The sequence below is a fragment of the Cervus elaphus genome, chromosome 20, assembly GCF_910594005.1.
Source record: "Cervus elaphus chromosome 20, mCerEla1.1, whole genome shotgun sequence".
Classification (NCBI taxonomy): Eukaryota; Metazoa; Chordata; class Mammalia; order Artiodactyla; family Cervidae; genus Cervus; species Cervus elaphus.
The window spans coordinates 24,739,788-24,756,748 of record NC_057834.1 but is presented as its reverse complement, the minus strand read 5'-3'; the positions used below and the strand labels follow the sequence as shown (position 1 = coordinate 24,756,748).

The window sequence follows — 16,961 nt, the reverse complement described above, 5'->3', positions numbered from 1 at the left end:
TTGAATTTTCCTAGTCCCTTTATAAAAAACCAATTGACCATGTGTGTTTGAGTCTATAAGATCACAGCTACTATATGTTAATCATGTCATTCTGTATGCTCAAGGTTTTGCAGGGTTATTTCACACTCATTGCTCCTCTTTTACAGAGTTTTCCTGGCTGTTCTTTTGCTTATTTAGCATTATTTTTGTACTGAGATGTAATTCACATGAGTCTACCATTTTAAAGTGTACAGCTCAGTGATTTTTAATATATTCACTGTGTCATACATCATCACAACAATCTAGCTCTAGAACATTTTGATCATTCTCAAAAGAAACTTCATACCTATTAAGAGTTAGTCCCAATTTTCCCCCTTCCTTGTCCTCTGAAAACTACTGATCTACTTTCTGTCTCCATGGCTTATTATAGACATTTTGTATAAATGCAATCATATAATATTTGGTCTTTTTGTGTTTGGCTTGTTTTGTTTAGCATACTGTTTTCAAGTTTCAACCACGTTGCAAGTATAATATTTTATTGTTTAGATAGATGATTTGTTTATCTATCCTCAGTTCATGGACATAGGGGTTGTTTCCAGTTTGGGGCTATTTTTAATAATGCTGTTATAAACATTCACGTACAAGTTTTAATGTGCACATGTTTTCAATTCTCCTGAGTATATGCCTATGAGTAGAATTGCTGGGTTGTGTGATAATTCTATTTAAATTTTTGAGGAAATGTCACACATTTTCCATAGGGAAATTTCCCACATTTCCACCAGTAATGTACAAGAGTTCCAATTTCTTAACATCCTTACCAACACTTTGTGTTTTTAAATTTTAGCCATCCTAGTGTGTGCGAAGTAATAGTTCACTGTAGTTTTGATTTTCGTTTCCCTAGTGACCAAAGATATTGAGCATCTTTTCATGTGCTTGTTGGAGAAATATCTATTCCGATCTTTGGCAGATTTTTACTTTTTTTTCTAGTTGAGTTGTAGGAGTGATTTATATATTCTGAATACTATACCCTTATCAATATTTGATTTACAACTATTTTTTCTGTAGATTGTCTCTACTTTCTTGATAGTGTCCTTTATGCACAAAAGTTTTAAATTTTGGTGAAGTCCAGTTTACCTATTTTTTTTCTTTGATTGCTTGTGTTTTTTTTGAGTCTTCACTATTTTTTGTACATTAATTTTTCATGCAAACTTTCAACCAAGATTATCTTGTGCTAAAACTTTTGTTGGTGTTTGTAGAAGTATGGGTTGATTAATTTAGAGAGAATCGTGGGCTTCTTAAAAGGAAGCTTTCTATCAAAGACCAAGATACATCTTTCCATTTACCCAAGTCCTTTCTGTATTCTTCAGGAATGTTTGAAAGTTTGTTTCACATATATCTTACAGTTTCTATTAAGTTTATTTATCAGTATGAATCTTTTTTATTATTGTAAGTTGGTTCAATGTTTAAATGCTGTCAAATAACAAACGTGTTTGAAGTATTATGTGAATTCTTCTGTTTTCTATGGTCCAAAATTCCAGCCAAGTTCAGATCTGCATCCTCAGCAATTTGCTTCATAGGCAGGGACGCTGAGGTCTGGAGATGTTGCGTGACTTACTCAAGGCCACACAGCAAGCAGATAGCAGAGATGGCACTGAGATCCGAGTATTCCATTTCCACATTTTACCCGACTCTGAGCCTAGAGCTCTGTTGTCTCGCCAACCACCATAAAATACATGAATCTAGGGGAGCAGCGAACATTCTTAAATGCGCTGGTAACTTGTATTTGCTTAGGGGCTGACTACACCAATCAAGATAGGAATTAGATAAAAATTAGACAAAAAGAATTAGACAAAAATTAGACAAAAAGAAGGAAATGGCAACCCACTCCATTAATCTTGCCTGGAGAATTCCATGGACAGAGGAGCCTGGTAGGCTACAGTCCATGGGGTTACAAAGAGTCAGACGTGACTGAGCAACTACCACTCAGACAAAAATTAGAAAGAAGGAAAATAAAACAATGGTTAAAGGAGACCAAAAAAAAAGCAAAAATTCAGACACACACACACACACACACACACACACATACACATGCATACACACACCCCAAACCCTCAAACCTCCAGAGCTTCCTGCCTGTGAACCGAAAGGGGGAGTGTGAGTTTCTTGGCCCGGTTGGCAGGTGCCTTCTCAAAGGCCCATCGTCCTCCACTTCCTGAGGAGGCAGCAGCAGAACAAAGCCAGCAGAGACTCCTTTTCTCTTCTTCATCCAGTCACAGCTGCCTCAGCCTCTGCCTCCTGGCACCATCCTGGGGAAGGACAAGATGAAGTGGACAGCACTTGTTATAGTGGCCATCCTGCAGGCACGGATCCCAATTACAGGTAAGGCTGGGTGTATCGATGGAAATGAACCCTTTGTACATATGTGTGTGGGGTGGAGGGAGACAGTAGAGACGTGGAGAAGAGCCAATGTCTCCTTTAAATCTTGCCCTCCCCAAAGCAATGGGCAGCTGGACAGGGAAGGGTCTGTTTCTATAGAGACATCTGCTTCATTATGGCCAAGTTGGAAATTAGCTTGGAGTCAGCAGCTTGAAAACAGACCTGTGTGAAGTATGGATTTTTCCAGTGATAAAAGGAGAGAGAAAAGTCTGCGATGGGGAAGGATGAGGAGGAACTGAGGCAGGACTTGAGTGGACAAGAGGAGAGGGAGAACTTAACAGAAGCTGGAAGGGGCCAGAAAACATCAGCCAGGCCACGTTTTGTGCTGAAGCATTTCCCGAGTCTTGGTGTATTCTTCTTTTACTACCTTGCTGGCTCCGTCACTCAGCCACCTTCCTGCTTCGCCAACAAAGAATGTTTCATGTGCTGTTGGGCAGAGAGGGTCATGACTGTGGCTTACTTGAAGCATCTCCATAGGCCAGGCACTGACTGGGTTAATCAAGGAGGGAAGTGGCCTTCTTCAAGGCCCACGTCTACTCTCAGCTCTGACATGGCTGCCTCTGCACCCCACAGCCAAGGGCTGCTTGATGACACACCCACCCCGGGCTCCGTGACTCACCCACTGCCCCTTGCTTTAGGCAGCTCTCTGTCTCAGGCCAAAAAGCCAGAGATGCTGACAGAACGTAGGGGACAGATGAGAGGATGTGACTTGTTAGGTCACGACCACAAGGAGCAACCAACCGACAAGAGAACTTACTCCTCACTTCATTTCAGTCCCCGGAGACTAGCTTTCCTACAATCCTTTCATTCCCACTGTGTTTTCTAGCTCAGATAATAATAATAATAAGTGAGAAGAAGACGAAATGGATTCTGTCTGGGGTTTGACATCTTGGCATTTTTACAAGAAATGGGACAAGCTGTATTTGAATCTAAAAAACTGGGAGAGTGGTCAAGAACCAAGGCCTTTTCTCCACTTTACAGCTCGCCTCAGCGTGGGAGGGTGTTTGGCAACAATGGTGGGAGAGCAGGAGAGCCCTGGCTCTTTCCTTCCTACCGGAGAACACGGCCCAGCCTTGGTCTAGGGCCTTGGGGGCTTCGAGGACCAAGTAGTCACGGGGTTTTCTGAAACATCACAGCCTCTTCTCAGAAAGGGCCTTGCGGGGTATGAGTCACGTGGTGCTGTGGGGTAAGGACACCAGGGCGAGCCCAGAGCAGCCCGTCCTTGTGTGCAGGGCACGGGAGGACCCATGACGCCATCACAGCCTGTGAATTCAGTGCCTTCAGAGGGAACGGATGGCAGCAATAGATTCAGACCCTGGGCTTCAAGTTTGGGGACTGTACTCAGGAGATGGTTCCACCGTCTGAAGTTTTGAGCCTTGGAGCTAAGGCAGGGGCAATAGAATTAGAAAAGAAAAGAAAAGCTGCTCCAGTGGTAGTGGCTGCCAGGAGTGGTAAACAAAACCCCACCCAGAAGACAAGATGGGGGCCATGCCCGTTTCCACAAGCAGTGTACAGGAAGAAAAAGCTTTAGATTCACCTTTCAAAGTCACTTGCTCTGCCAGTTTGGAGATTGAAATTTCAGCTGTTTTTAGATGAGGCTCCTAGCCTCACTGAGGGAAGGGCAAGGGAGGCTTAGAGAGGCCTTTAACACCAAGGGCCACAAAAAGCACCCATGTTGGCCGAGAAGACATGCTTTATGATTTCCTTTGGAGGAAAGGCTGCTGATGAAATTTGAGTTGCGGTCTTCCTTCTTTTCTCGCTCAATTAAGTTACTTACTCCCCAAACCCTTTTAAGGCTTCTTCTTTTTACTAAGACTTTTCCATTTGTTTTCTTGCAATTGCCCAGATCATTAAGATCACAGCAAATAATGCCCCAGTCTGTCTACCTGAGAAGTCTTCCTGGGTGAGTCTGCTAAGACAGTCACTTGAAGCTGAAAGAGATTAAGATGGAGTGCCTAATGGTATGGGCAGAGTTTTGTCTGCAGAGCCCTCAACTCATCAGTGCCTCCAACACCAAGGTGGTCACTACCTCACAGTGGTCCATGTGGCCTTGGTCCTCCCTTTGTAAGGAAATGCAGCTTTGACACAGAGTCTCAGGAAAAGGTGTTGTGGGAAGAGTCAGGCCAATCACAGTGCTGCCAATTTTTCAGCCGTACAACCTTAGGCAAGTTACTTAACCTCTCTGGGCCTCAGTTTTCCCACCTTTACAGTAAGAATAACCTTCATTGCAGAGTTGTGAAAACAAGAAGTAAATGTTGCATGCCTGGTACATACTAAACAGTCAATACATAAAAGTTGTATTAATTTTTATTACTATCACACCCTGGACTGTTCTCTTGTTTTCGCTACCCAGTGACAGGAAATGGAAACCCATGGTTAGGATTCTTAATCTGCTTTTGATTGTGTTGTAGAAAAGCACTGGACATTTTCTCCATCCGTTGAGCTCCAGTTCACCCTTCTTTTGGTTTTTGAGCATACCTGTAACAGCTCAGGAACACATTGGTGATCCCTGTCAGTGGTAGGCCCAACTGTGAACAAGTGTCAAAGCTTCGCTGCGTCATAGGATGAGCATTACAGCAACCATTTTTATTTTTCGGAGACACTTATTCTCTAGGGGATATTCCCTCAAAGTGAAAATATGACTAATATATAGAAGTAGTTAGGAGGAGCAAATTAGAACACAGTTTGCCTGGTCATCACTGGTCAGGGTGGCCAGCCAGAATTTCAGCCAAATGGTTGGTGTGGATGCACAGTGACCAGGGTATTTAACTGACCACTCTTTGCAATCAGACCTTTGCTTAAACTGCCTGGGGCTGTGCTTGAGGGAAACTTTTGAGTGACGCCAGGATGCCAGGAAGTTTTTCATGGATGGCACTTTCACCAGTGGTTTATTTTGATTTCTGGTCATCTGGCTCTGCTTATCCACATGATCTGCTTCATTTTCTACCATGGCCTTTCTCAGATTTGCTAGCCTATTTACACATCTGCTGCTACAAAACATTCCCCAGAAAAAGAGCCGCGAAACTGTTGCTTAGGTGAATAACCACTGCTGAATTTTTTTTTTTAAAAATCAATTTATTTTTGCCTTTGTCTTTAAAAAATTTATTTTTTTAATTGGATATGCACTTTTATTTTCAGGAATCCCTGAGTATGGGGTTTTCTGTTTTATTTCAAAGAATTCAGGCACCACTCGGGAACTGTCTTGCTTTAGAGTTGTCCAAACACACTCTGTAATCCTTTTTCTCCTGAGCCTTATTCACCTACGGGGGCTTCCTTGGTGGCTCAGTTGGTAGAGTCCGCCTGCAATACGGGAGACCTGGGTTTGATCCCTGGGTTGGGAAGATCCCCTGGAGAAGGGAAAGGCTACCCACTCCAGTGTTCTGGCCTGGAGAATTCCACGGACTGTATATCCATGGGGTCGCAAACAGCTGGACAAGACTGAGCGACTTTCACTCACAGCTAACTGATTAAATAAATAGCAGCAATAGTTCGAAATAAATTTCTTCTCTGCTTGGGCCAAGGTTAGTTCTTTTCAACACTAAAGTGACTGTAGATTTAACCAATTTGACAAAACATAAAGTCCATTTGGTTAAAAAATAATCAAACTAGTCATTTGATCTGTTAATTGAAACAAAATGATCTGTTTAGTCACTGCACATACACAGCTACTCTTTCCAGTCTAAAACACAATCTATGTTTTCTGAGGGAAAAGATGCTTTAATCTTGCTCAGAGAGAGAGATATCCAAGCACTTAGCACAGTGTTTGAAGCAGAGATCACACACAGTAAATATTTGTTGAATAAATTAAAAGGGTGGGTGAATAAATGAAATCTAGACCTTTCTGTGTGATTAAATTCACTTTAATGGTTTACGGAGGGGCATTATGTAGACCTTTCTTCTAGAGAACTTAGCATAAAACAAAGTACTTTAAAAATTAAACTGGTGGAGGGAACAAGGCAGTTTGAATAAACAGACTGATTAAAATGATTTATAAGGATGGTCTAAGATAAAATCCTATCATTGTTAAAAGTTTCTGATTGGACCATAAGAAATTTTCGATATTCGAGACCTACAAAAACGATAATTTCATATGATTCAACTAATATTATATCTTGAAAAGTAGACAAAGAAAAATATTCATTTTTTCAGATTTGGAAAAATTTCTGATTAAGGAAAAGCAGAAAATAAAGAAGGCTACCACTGTTGGAGATTAACTAATGGACTAATAAATTAATGAAAGGCAACAAGGAGAAAAATAAAAATTTGTGGATTAAAGCATAAATCACATTATTCAATTATCTGTTTCAAAATATAGAAAGAAAAAAAAAAGCAGGATATCTAATCATTATAGCCCAATATGGTCTCAGTTACTAAGTAAATAGCTCAACTAGCTATCATTTTTTCTCTCTTCATTTGAGATATTTTACAAAAAAAATCATAAAATCAGAGGAAGTTATAAATTTGAAAAATATTCCATTCCAATATCTTCCCAAGTATCTACATATCTTTATATAGATGTTATTTGTTGTTCAGTTGCTTAGTCGTGTCTGACTCTCTGCAACCCCAAGGACTACTGCAGCACGCCAGGCCTCCCTGTCCTTCACCATCTCCTGGAGCTTACTCAAACTCATGTCCATTGAGTCGGTGATGCCATCCAGCCATCTCATCCTCTGTCGTCCCCTTCTCCTCCTGTCTTCACTCTTTTCCAGCATCAGGGTCTTTTCTGACCCTGAAGTCGACTCTTCGCATCAAGTGGCCAAAGTATTGGAGCTTATTACAGTTGTTATTACAAAAACAATTTCATGTGCTTTTTTTCCTTAATATTTTGTTCTGAGTATCTTTTTTATGCTTAGCTTTCATGATTATTTTTAATTGCTATGTAAACTTCCATAGTTTATGCATCATATTTTCTTACTTATTGTTGGACATTTGGGCTATTTCTAATTTTTGTTATTATAGCTAATCCTGAAAGAAAATCTTAAAATATATAGCTTAAATTTTTTTTTGACTTACTTCCTTGGGCTAATTTCTCTAGGGTTGATAATTAAAAGAATAGGTTAAAGTAAAAAAACATTTCCCAGGATACTTTAGACTTCTATTGAAGTCTAAACAGTTTTTCCATCAAGGAAAGAGTTTTTTCCCTAACTGACCATCTGCAAGTGTTTCTTATCTTTTCTGGAGCAGACGATAGGGTGGAGGGACAGAGTAGGCCATGGAACCAAAAAGATCTGGATGTAAGTCCTGGTTCCTCACCATCCTTTCACTGTGGCCTGGGGCTTACCTTCAGATCCCCGTTCTTCTTCTACGAGATGGCGGTAGCGATGTCTTACCTCATGCAGCGCAGTGTAGGGTGGAAATACTACTTAGAAGTGCCTGTACACAGAAGTACTGCAAAAGCAGTAATCATTATGATGTGTGGCTCAGTTTCCCTACCTACAAAATAGAAAGGATATCATTTTTCTGGTAGAAGAAAGTGGAAACCCTGGTACTAACATGCTTTCTTTTTCTTCCTCTGTTACTAAATTGCAGCATAAACTTGGGCAGAAATGTCTTTAGTTTTTGCATCTGTAAGATGAGAAGAGAGCTGAACACCCCTTTCAGCTACAAAATAAATTGCACGGTCTTGTAAAATTACCATACTTTTAAAAAGAATGTTTAAGTTGCCTACCATCTCACTGGTATTGGCCCATAGAATTGGGAACCTAAATCTTACTCTTCCCTGAAGCTCCAATAAACAAATAAACACTTTTTAAAAAGAATCCAGACTTCTACCTTATCACAATATTTTTAACTCTCTAAGCGGAAGCTCCCACTGTGAAAAATTCAAGGACAGAGTCCAACATTTTCTGGCTTGTTCCTTACCCTTGTGCATCGGCCGTAGATTTATGGCCGCACAAGGACTTTGTTGGTGAGAACTGACTTGAAGAGAAAGCAAATTGCTGTCTGAAGCAGTCAAATTGCAATGGTGGAAATGTTAGAAGCTTCCACTGTCCGCTTTGCTTGCTGGTTAAGATTTGTGATACTCAGCAACTAATTTTCCGGCTCAAGGGGAGAAAAATAAATAGAAAGCATTTGAACAAAGACAGGCAGGATCCTCGCTGGTCCAGACCAACGTTCTCTTTGAGCAGTTACCCTTTTTATATCTACAAAATGCTTTCCAATACCTTCACTCGCAACTCTTCTATGGCAAGGCAGCCAAAAAAGTAGTGAGATTCTCTCTTTATAGAAAGAGAAATGAGGATCAGAGGTTTGGGGAGTTGCCTGAGTAGAACCAGGCCCCAAACACAATTTTTCTGATCCCTTGTTCAAGGTGTGTGCTCTCGAATGTTCTATGCAGCCTCTCCACCAGGCTTTTTGTCAACTTGCAATATTATTCATGCGATGACTGAACTCTGAAGCAGACTTTTGAAGGTATTCCCCTTAGTAAGCATGTATTGTGATTTTCCTTTAAATTTCTGAAGTAAGAAATAACTGTTTTGATACCGAGTATCCTCATTAATATATTTTTTCCTGAGTATAAAATATTTGGTTGTTAATATAGGATTGTGTTTCCCTCTGGCCTATTACTATAATTCTGAACTCATGTTCACCCCAGATGGTAAAATCCATCTTTTCTGTTTTCCTCTTAATAAATACACATATTTGGGAGCATTTCTTGAGAGGGACCAACCTCGGTTTGCAATTCAACCAGCTTCTGTGTATGCAGACACCCCCTCCTTGCCCCTACCACATTATGCGTAGGTGGAGATCAAAATATAAATTAAATTGTATTTGAGAAGATTTGATCCTAAATAATAGCCTTTAATCGATCTATTTGGTAACAATGTATCTTCATTAAGTGTGTAAGATTTTGTGGGGTGACTTTTTCTAAAAGAATAGTGTACTATTAATATTACACATAGACTTTGAGTTGAGATTTGGTTTTTTAATATAAGTCCTAAAGGAGTGGGAGAATTACCTTTAAATAACAAATGTCTACAATCAATTATTAATTATTTATGTCAGATTTTAGCCTTGAGTCCACTTACATCTGCCTGGGCTGAGCTCTGAAAGTGCAAAGCCTTTTGCTGCTGGCTGGGGAAAGCAAACAGATAAGAAATCTGATGTTCAGAGCAGAAGCATTAAATTGCCAGATTCTGAACATCAGTGAATCTTAGTGGGGCTGATCCCCAAGCTGCCCGGCAGGAAGACTGGGAAAAGAGAAGTCTCCGGGGGGGTTCTCCGGGTGTCTGTAGGGGTGCTGGTTACAGGTGCGTGGCTTTCACCAAACCCTGGAGCTGGGGAGAATGGCTTAGAACCAACACCACCACGTAAGATCAAACAAGTCCCCACTTCTCTGTATTGCTGTAGGTACTAGAAAGTCAGTTGTGTGCTCCTACATTTCACAGTCCCCCACCATGTAATGTTGTTCTGATTCTAAACCATACTGTGAATGTCAGCCCTGAGTTAGAACTGCTTTTTCATCTTACAGGCTGGGAGACTTGGAGTGGGTAGCTATTATAGGGAGAAGAGTAGGAAAGATAGCCTGGTGGGGAGGAGGTGGAGATTGCAGTCTGCAGCCCTGGGAGGCAGACTGGCCGGAGAAGCCAGGAGACTCAGGTGAACCCGGGGACTGCAGCATGGGCCGGCTCAGTGTGGGTGCAGCGCACGCATGTGCTGGTGTGTGTTTGCCTGCGTGCTCTGCTGGGGGTAAAAGTGTCTGTGCCCCAGTGTACGTGTGAAGGTGTGTGTGAGGTCGTATGCTTTTTGCACATGTTCTGGTGTGTCCCAGCAAGTGAGTTCATTGGCATGCTTCGTCTATGTGTGTGCTTGTCTGCATGCAAATGAACGTGTCTTGCATCTGCTGGTATGTCTCTCCATGTGCACCAGTGAGTGGCTTTCTGCTCATTTAAGAGGAAGCTGGTGGCAGCAGGACAGCTCTGTAGAAAGAAGGGCACATTGCTTGAGCTTAGAGCTGGCAATCTAGGCAGGAGAATGGCGGAGCTGAGATGTCACTGAACCCGTTCCAGGCGTCCTGTGGCAGAAGGGAGTTAAGACAACTTCTGTCCAAACTAGAATCTCTAGGATTATGGAGAGGTGTGAGCAACTCCTTTATAGAGACCCTTTTCTTTCTCTCTCTCTTTCAAACTTTCTATTTCACTTGGAGTATAGTTGATTATCAGAGTTGTGACAATTTCAGGTAAACAGTGAAGGGACTCAGCCATACATATACATGTACCCATTCTCCCCCAAACTGCCCTCCCATCCAGGCTGCCACAAAGCATTGAGCAGAGTTTCTTGTATTATACAGTAGGTCTTTGCTGATTATCCGCCTTAAACACAGCAATGTGCACATGTCCATCCCAAACTCCCTAACTATCCCCTCCCCGCATCCTCCTCCTCCCGCCCCTGCAACCCTGAGTTTGTTCTCTAAGTCTGTGAATCTGTTTCTGTTTTGTAAATAAATTCATTTATATCATTTCTTTTTAGATTCCATATATAAGAAATGTCGTACAATGTATCTCCTCTGTCTGACTTACTTCACTCAGTATGACAATCTCTGGGTCTATCCATGTTGACACAGAGACTTCTCAGGTCACTCAGTTGCCCTAAGAACTCCTCTCATAACTCTCCCTTTTCCCAAGGCTGCTCTCTTTGTCTCCACCTTCCTCTCAGATCCCTCTGCCTAGAATGCTGCCCCTACCCTGCCCCCACCTGTGGAAACACTGTCTTCCTCTTATAATCAAGTCCAGACATGTGAGGACCTCCTGGACTCTCTGTTGGCATTATCAGCAGCATTAAGGTGACAAGGGAAGGTGGGAAACTGCTCTCAGAACTCATAGTTAAAAATCCAACACAAATGTTCCCCACGGTGAGCGCTTCTCAGTGGAGGCCCAGCACAGAGTTTCAGCAACACATACCAGTCAGCAGAAAATGCCTCCAGTTCCCCATTTCTCACCAGTTCTTCCCACAGTGGTCATCCTATGAATTTTGACTAAAACAGTCAAAATACATTTGATGCTTTTCTTTCTCTCTGCCCTCAAAATAGATCGATAAGCAATTCAATAAAGTGGCTCTTAGTAACCTATTTTGGCTGTAGAGAGTTGGCATTGCCAGACTGATAGTTTTTCGTTGTTTTTGGTTTTATGGGTGATAGTTACTTTCAATATCTGGTTATTCAAACCATCTGGGTAGCACAATGGCCTTCGATGGCCTCCTCACTCCATAGTTGGGAAAGTGAGCACAGGACTGGAAGGGAGAGGGAGGAGGTGCCCAGCAGAAAATGCTACAAAGGCCTCATTTTTGCTGAAATTTCTGCCAGCGCATTTTTAGGCCTTACAGACCTTTCTAAGGTGACAAGAATTTAATTCTCTGCCCTGTGTTTTCTTTGAAGTACTTAGTTGAAAATATGATTTTTTTAAAAAAGTTTGCTGCTTTAAAGCAAAATCTGCCATTCTTGCTAAAATACTCAGAATTTTATGTGTCTTTGTGCTACTGCTTTGATCCAAAGGAACCAGAGCAGTTGAAAAAACTGTTGTTTGGTGGTCTGAGTGTTGAAACTACAGATGATAGTTTAATAGAACACTTTAAGAAATGGGGCACACTCATAGACTGTGCGGTCATGAGAGACCTCCAAACAAAATGTCCCAGGGTCTTTAGTTTTGTGACTTATTTTTGTAGTCGCAAGAGGTGGACGGGGCAATGTGTGTTGGACCACACAAGGCTGATGGGTGTGTAGTGAAGTCAAAGAGAGCTCTTCCTAAAGAAAGTGAAGGAGAGTGTTAGTCATTCAGTCATGTCTGACTCTTTGCGACCCCATGGACTGTAGTCCACCAGGCTCCTCTGTCCATGAAATTCTCTAGGCAAGGATCCTGGAGTGGGTTGCCATACTCTTCTCCAGGGTATCTTCCCGACCTAGTGATAGAACCCGGGTCTCCCACATTGCAGGCAGATTCTTTACCATCTGAACCACCAGGGAAGCTCCCATTTAACAGTGAAGAAAATTTCTATTGGTGGCATTAAAGACACAGAAGAATATAATTTGAAAGACTACTTTTGTGGCAATGTTATGCTCTAGGGAGGAAACTTTGGCCATGGTGGAAACTTTGATGGAAGAGGAGGCTATAGTTATAGAGCTGGTGGCAGCAGGAGATGATGGTGGCTATAGTAAATTTGGAGGTGATGGTGGCAACTATCACGATGGGGTCCTGGTTCTTGCATTAGAGAAGGCTGTTGCGGTGGTGGGCCAGAATATGGAAACCAAGGTAACAGAAGTGCTGATGGTAGCAGAGGATATAATGGTTACAACGAAGGAGAACATTTTCGCAGTGGTAACTATGGTAGTGGGGATACTATAATGATTTGGAAATTATAGTGAATAGCAGCAATCAAATTATGGGCCTATGAAGTGGGACAGTTTCGGTGGAAGAAGCTCAAGTCCCTATGTTGGTGGTCATAGATCTGGTAGTGGAGGGGTGGATATGGTATCAGAAGGTTCCAACAACTCAGCAGGAAAGGGCTAAAGTTCTTAGCAGGAGAGAGCGAGGAGTTATCAGGAAAGCTGCAGATTACTTTGAGGCAGTCCTCCAAAACGCACTGAAGGGGCTGTAAAAATGTGCTACAGAAGGAATGATGACCATAGTCAGAAAAGCTATTGCAGCTTAAACAGAAAGCCTTCTTACTCAGGACTGTCATAGCCACAGTTTGCAAAAAGTGTAGCTATTGATTAATGCAATGTAGTATCAGTTAGATGTACAATCCTGAGGTCTTTTATCACTTGAAGCTTTCTCTTTCTTTTCAGTATATCAGGTATGTTGTCCCATAAATTGTGGTATTGATATCAGGAATAAAAAATTAAGAAATTTTTAACTTAAAATGAAAACAAAATCTTTCACTTAAAAAAAATTGTTTGGTTAACCAATTGACTTATCAGTGAGTGAGTATTTACCAAGCACTTCTCATCTACAAACAATCCTGTAGATGGTTTGCCCAACCAGCCCATTAACCAGACCAGTCTTTGAGAGATGGATGCTGAAAAGAAAGAAGAGCTTGCTTTCTTTAAGAGAAAGCTTCCCTAGTTCTCTAGGTCATGTTTTCAGGTTTTATGAAAAAGTCTTAATTTCCCTAGAGGCTTGCTTCTTTATGGTTTAGTCTAATTTCTGTCATTTTGTGAGCCTGTGCTAATTTCCATGCTGAGTTTAATAGCAAAAGAGGCATATATCAGGAGATACCACCCAGGACTTCTAAGTTAGGCTTTAGAGTTTCAGAAATTTTCCCTTTGATTTCTTCAGATTAGAGAGGAAACTTTGTCTTTTCTTCTACTTCACTATCAACACTTCAAAACCCAGACCTATATAAAATACACAAATGCTTTATGGACAAAATGAATCTTCTCTGTTTTCTTTGGATTTCGGTGGGAACAATAAAGATTGAGCTACAAAAGGTTGGCAAAGAGGATTTTTCTATTTCTTTCTATTAAGTGTAGAGGCTTCAAAAGAACAGCTCAGAAAGTCAAATAATTGTATCTACCGCAGCTCACCCATCCATCTCCCTGCTGACCTGGCCTGTGAAATCCCCTTTAAAAACTTGGTCAGCTCTCACCTGCCCATTGCAAATGCTGTATTGTTAAATGTTCCTATCCAGAATTCCACAAGGGAGGCTGCTGTAAAGCAAATTCCTTCCATTTCAACAGAGCATCTCATCAGGAATAGCTCTTTGGGGTGAGCAGAAGGGTGCCTCTAATTTTCAAGGCTTTGTAATTTCATCTTGGAGAGGGAGCTGCTTGGAAACCAAAAACGGATTGTGAATAAAGTTATAATCACGAACTCTTGCAATCCAAAGTCGCCTGGGGGGAGGATGTAAAAGGGAAGGTTTGGAGAGCAGTTTTTGATCTTCATGACAATTTCTTGATTTTTTTCATTAGGAAAAAAACACATCAGTTTCTAGCTATGGCTCTAAACACAAAGCCTCAGATTTGAAGCCAATCTAATTTCTGGTTTGGTTTCTGACCATAGCTTCCTCAGAAAATTCCTGTCAGCCATTTTTAAGAGCACAAAATGGCTCCTCTGTGCCGAGGGATAAAGAGAGGATTTGGCTGTTTAGGAAGTTTTAAATTTGGGGTTGAATATTTCATAGCAGCATGCAAGCCTGGAGTAACTTCAATTAAAAAAAAAAAAAGGCATCTAACCTCCAAATTGGTTAATCATCTCAGATTCAGTGCAGAATGATTACCCAAGGAAGACGATATTGCGTTGCTTGGCCCTCTCTAGGGAGTCCTCTCAATGGGCCTAGGTGCTGTCCCTGTAATGAGTCCTCTCTAGGGAGTCCTCTCTATCATCCTGGATGCCTTCCCCATAGAATTCCTTCAAACCCACAGTCTTTCTCCATCAGGTATGACCATGGGACTTTACCTTTCTCTTCCATCACCTTCATTCCTTTTCTCTGAAGGTTTTTAAAAAATCCTTTCCAAGGGAATATAAAAATCACATTTAATGGGATTTTGAATTATACAAATGCAAAATAATGCAATACAAAAAATTAACAAAGAAGGTCTCAATTTATGTGCACTATTTACAATAATGTGGCTCTAATTTTGCATTTATTCCTGTGAGAAATTAACTAGAATTTTGGAAAATCATCAGGAATGCACCTTTCATATAGTGTAACTATTTTGTAATCAAAAGTGGCTTTGGTAATATCATGATTTGCTGGGGTGGGTATGGGGAATGCTGTCAGTGAATTTTACTTTCAGTGGTAAGAACGGAGCCTCTCTGGAAAGATTTTCTGTGACCTAAGTGGGGCTTCCCTGATATGACAGAATCACAGAATATTTGAGCTGAAAAAGATAGATACCTTTAAGTTCTACTTTTGGATTTTACCAGAGAAGAAATGGTGGTCCAAGAGACAAGAAGCACTCTGGCTCTATTTATTTGTATGCGTGTGTGTTTAGCTTTCTTTCTGCCTATCCTCTGTCTGTCTTGCTCCTGACAGGATTCTGGGAGGCGTGCTGACTTGATCTTCTCTCAGGGGCTACAGAAGAGCTGGTGCTGTAAAGCAAGGCCCTCCCTCAGCCTGTTGCCCTGTAGGTGGGCAGGTCAGGGCCTGCAGCATTAATGGACAAAAATCTTAAGAACAGTGGGAACTTGGTGTGTAGAAGCTTGAGTGGAGGGAAAGTACTTTTTGTCTATATAAAATAAAAGTTTAATGAACAAACGAGTGATACAAATTCCTTATATTATTACCATATCTAGGTTCAGAAAATGCCTAATATATGCAAATGATGCCTCAACAAAACTGCTTTTTAAAAGAAAAAAAATATTAACCACATACAAAAGGACCTTCCCCCCGCTGGATGAGTCTCTTTGAAAGTTTGGTGGAAGAGAATATTATAACAAAACTTACTTAGGAGAGTGTTACCGAATCATTTAGTAATAGAAGAATTCATTTTCTAATTCAACTGTTTTCATGAGTGTGAATTTTCACTTAGTGGATTTTCATAGCATACGTGTGTGCATGATAAGTAGCTTCAGTTATGTCTGACTCTCTGCAACCCAGTGGACTGTAGCCCACCAGGTTCCTCTGTCCGTGGGATTCTCCAGGCAAGAATACTGTAGTGGGTGGCCATGCCTGCCTCCAGGGGATCTTCCTGACCCAGGGATCCAACCTGCATCTCCTGCATTGCTGGCAGATTCTGTATTGCTGAGCCACTGAGGAAGCCCTTTCATAGCATAGACAGACACATTTAACTTTCTTAAAGGAGAGATGTGTCCAGATTTTCTTATCAGTTGTTTACCAACGGATGACCTTCCTAGGATGAGCAAGATTGACCCTTTGGACTTGGAAGAATTTCCTTTTAAGAGCTTTCTGTGATGCGGTTCTACTTGGGTATAGAACCTCCCTGCTTGGCACCCCATTCATAACTGAGAGAGACAGATAAATCAATGGCATCTTAAACATCTCTGCTGTGACTGCCCGGGGCCATGGAGACCACAGGATAGTGACCCTCTGATCAAAGGCCTTGGCAGCCATCTAGTCATGACAGGTCCTCTCTAGCTGGAGAGAAAAGACTACAATGAGAGAAAATCAAGTTATCTTCCTATTAGTGAAGCAGGTATGTTATAACAAAACATTTCGTTGTTGGAAATAATGTCAGAAGTAGAAATAAAATACAGAGCATAGCCATCCTTTAACTCATCCTGAATATATTTTCTGAGAAAGCACCATTACATGTCAACTACTGCACAATGATAAGTCCCAGTTGCCATGCTCAGAGAACTCACAGTTTCAAGACGTGATAGGGGTATCTGACTGGTCTGGTGAAGTGACGTGAGCTGCAGGAACAGCCAACACCTGTTGAGAGGAGCTTGTTCTCTGTGTTGCTTACATGCATTAGGTCAGATAGTCCTCTGGCACTTTTGTTGGTGCCCCTGTGATGCAGGTCGGGGGCTGAGGCCCAGTGGCGCATGACCCAGTGGCATGAACTAGAGCTGGGCTTTGACCCCAGGCAGCTTGGCCCCCACTATGAACTATATCGCCCCTGGGAGATAATAGCTTACATTTGTTAGGAA

General features: G+C 41.5%; 1 protein-coding gene across 2 annotated transcripts in view; it reads left to right on the top strand.

Annotated features, from left to right (window-relative positions):
* Positions 1 to 2,124: 2,124 nt before the first annotated feature.
* Positions 2,125 to 16,961, top strand: part of CD247 (CD247 molecule) — an 83,451-nt gene continuing 68,614 nt past the window's right edge. The window contains exon 1 of one of the 2 annotated variants that reach the window (XM_043878741.1): positions 2,125 to 2,358. In XM_043878741.1, coding sequence (XP_043734676.1) covers positions 2,301 to 2,358 — 58 coding nt within the window. In that variant the 5' untranslated portion in view covers positions 2,125 to 2,300. The remainder of the gene's footprint in view (positions 2,359 to 16,961) is intronic. The other variant, XM_043878740.1, reaches the window with a different exon arrangement.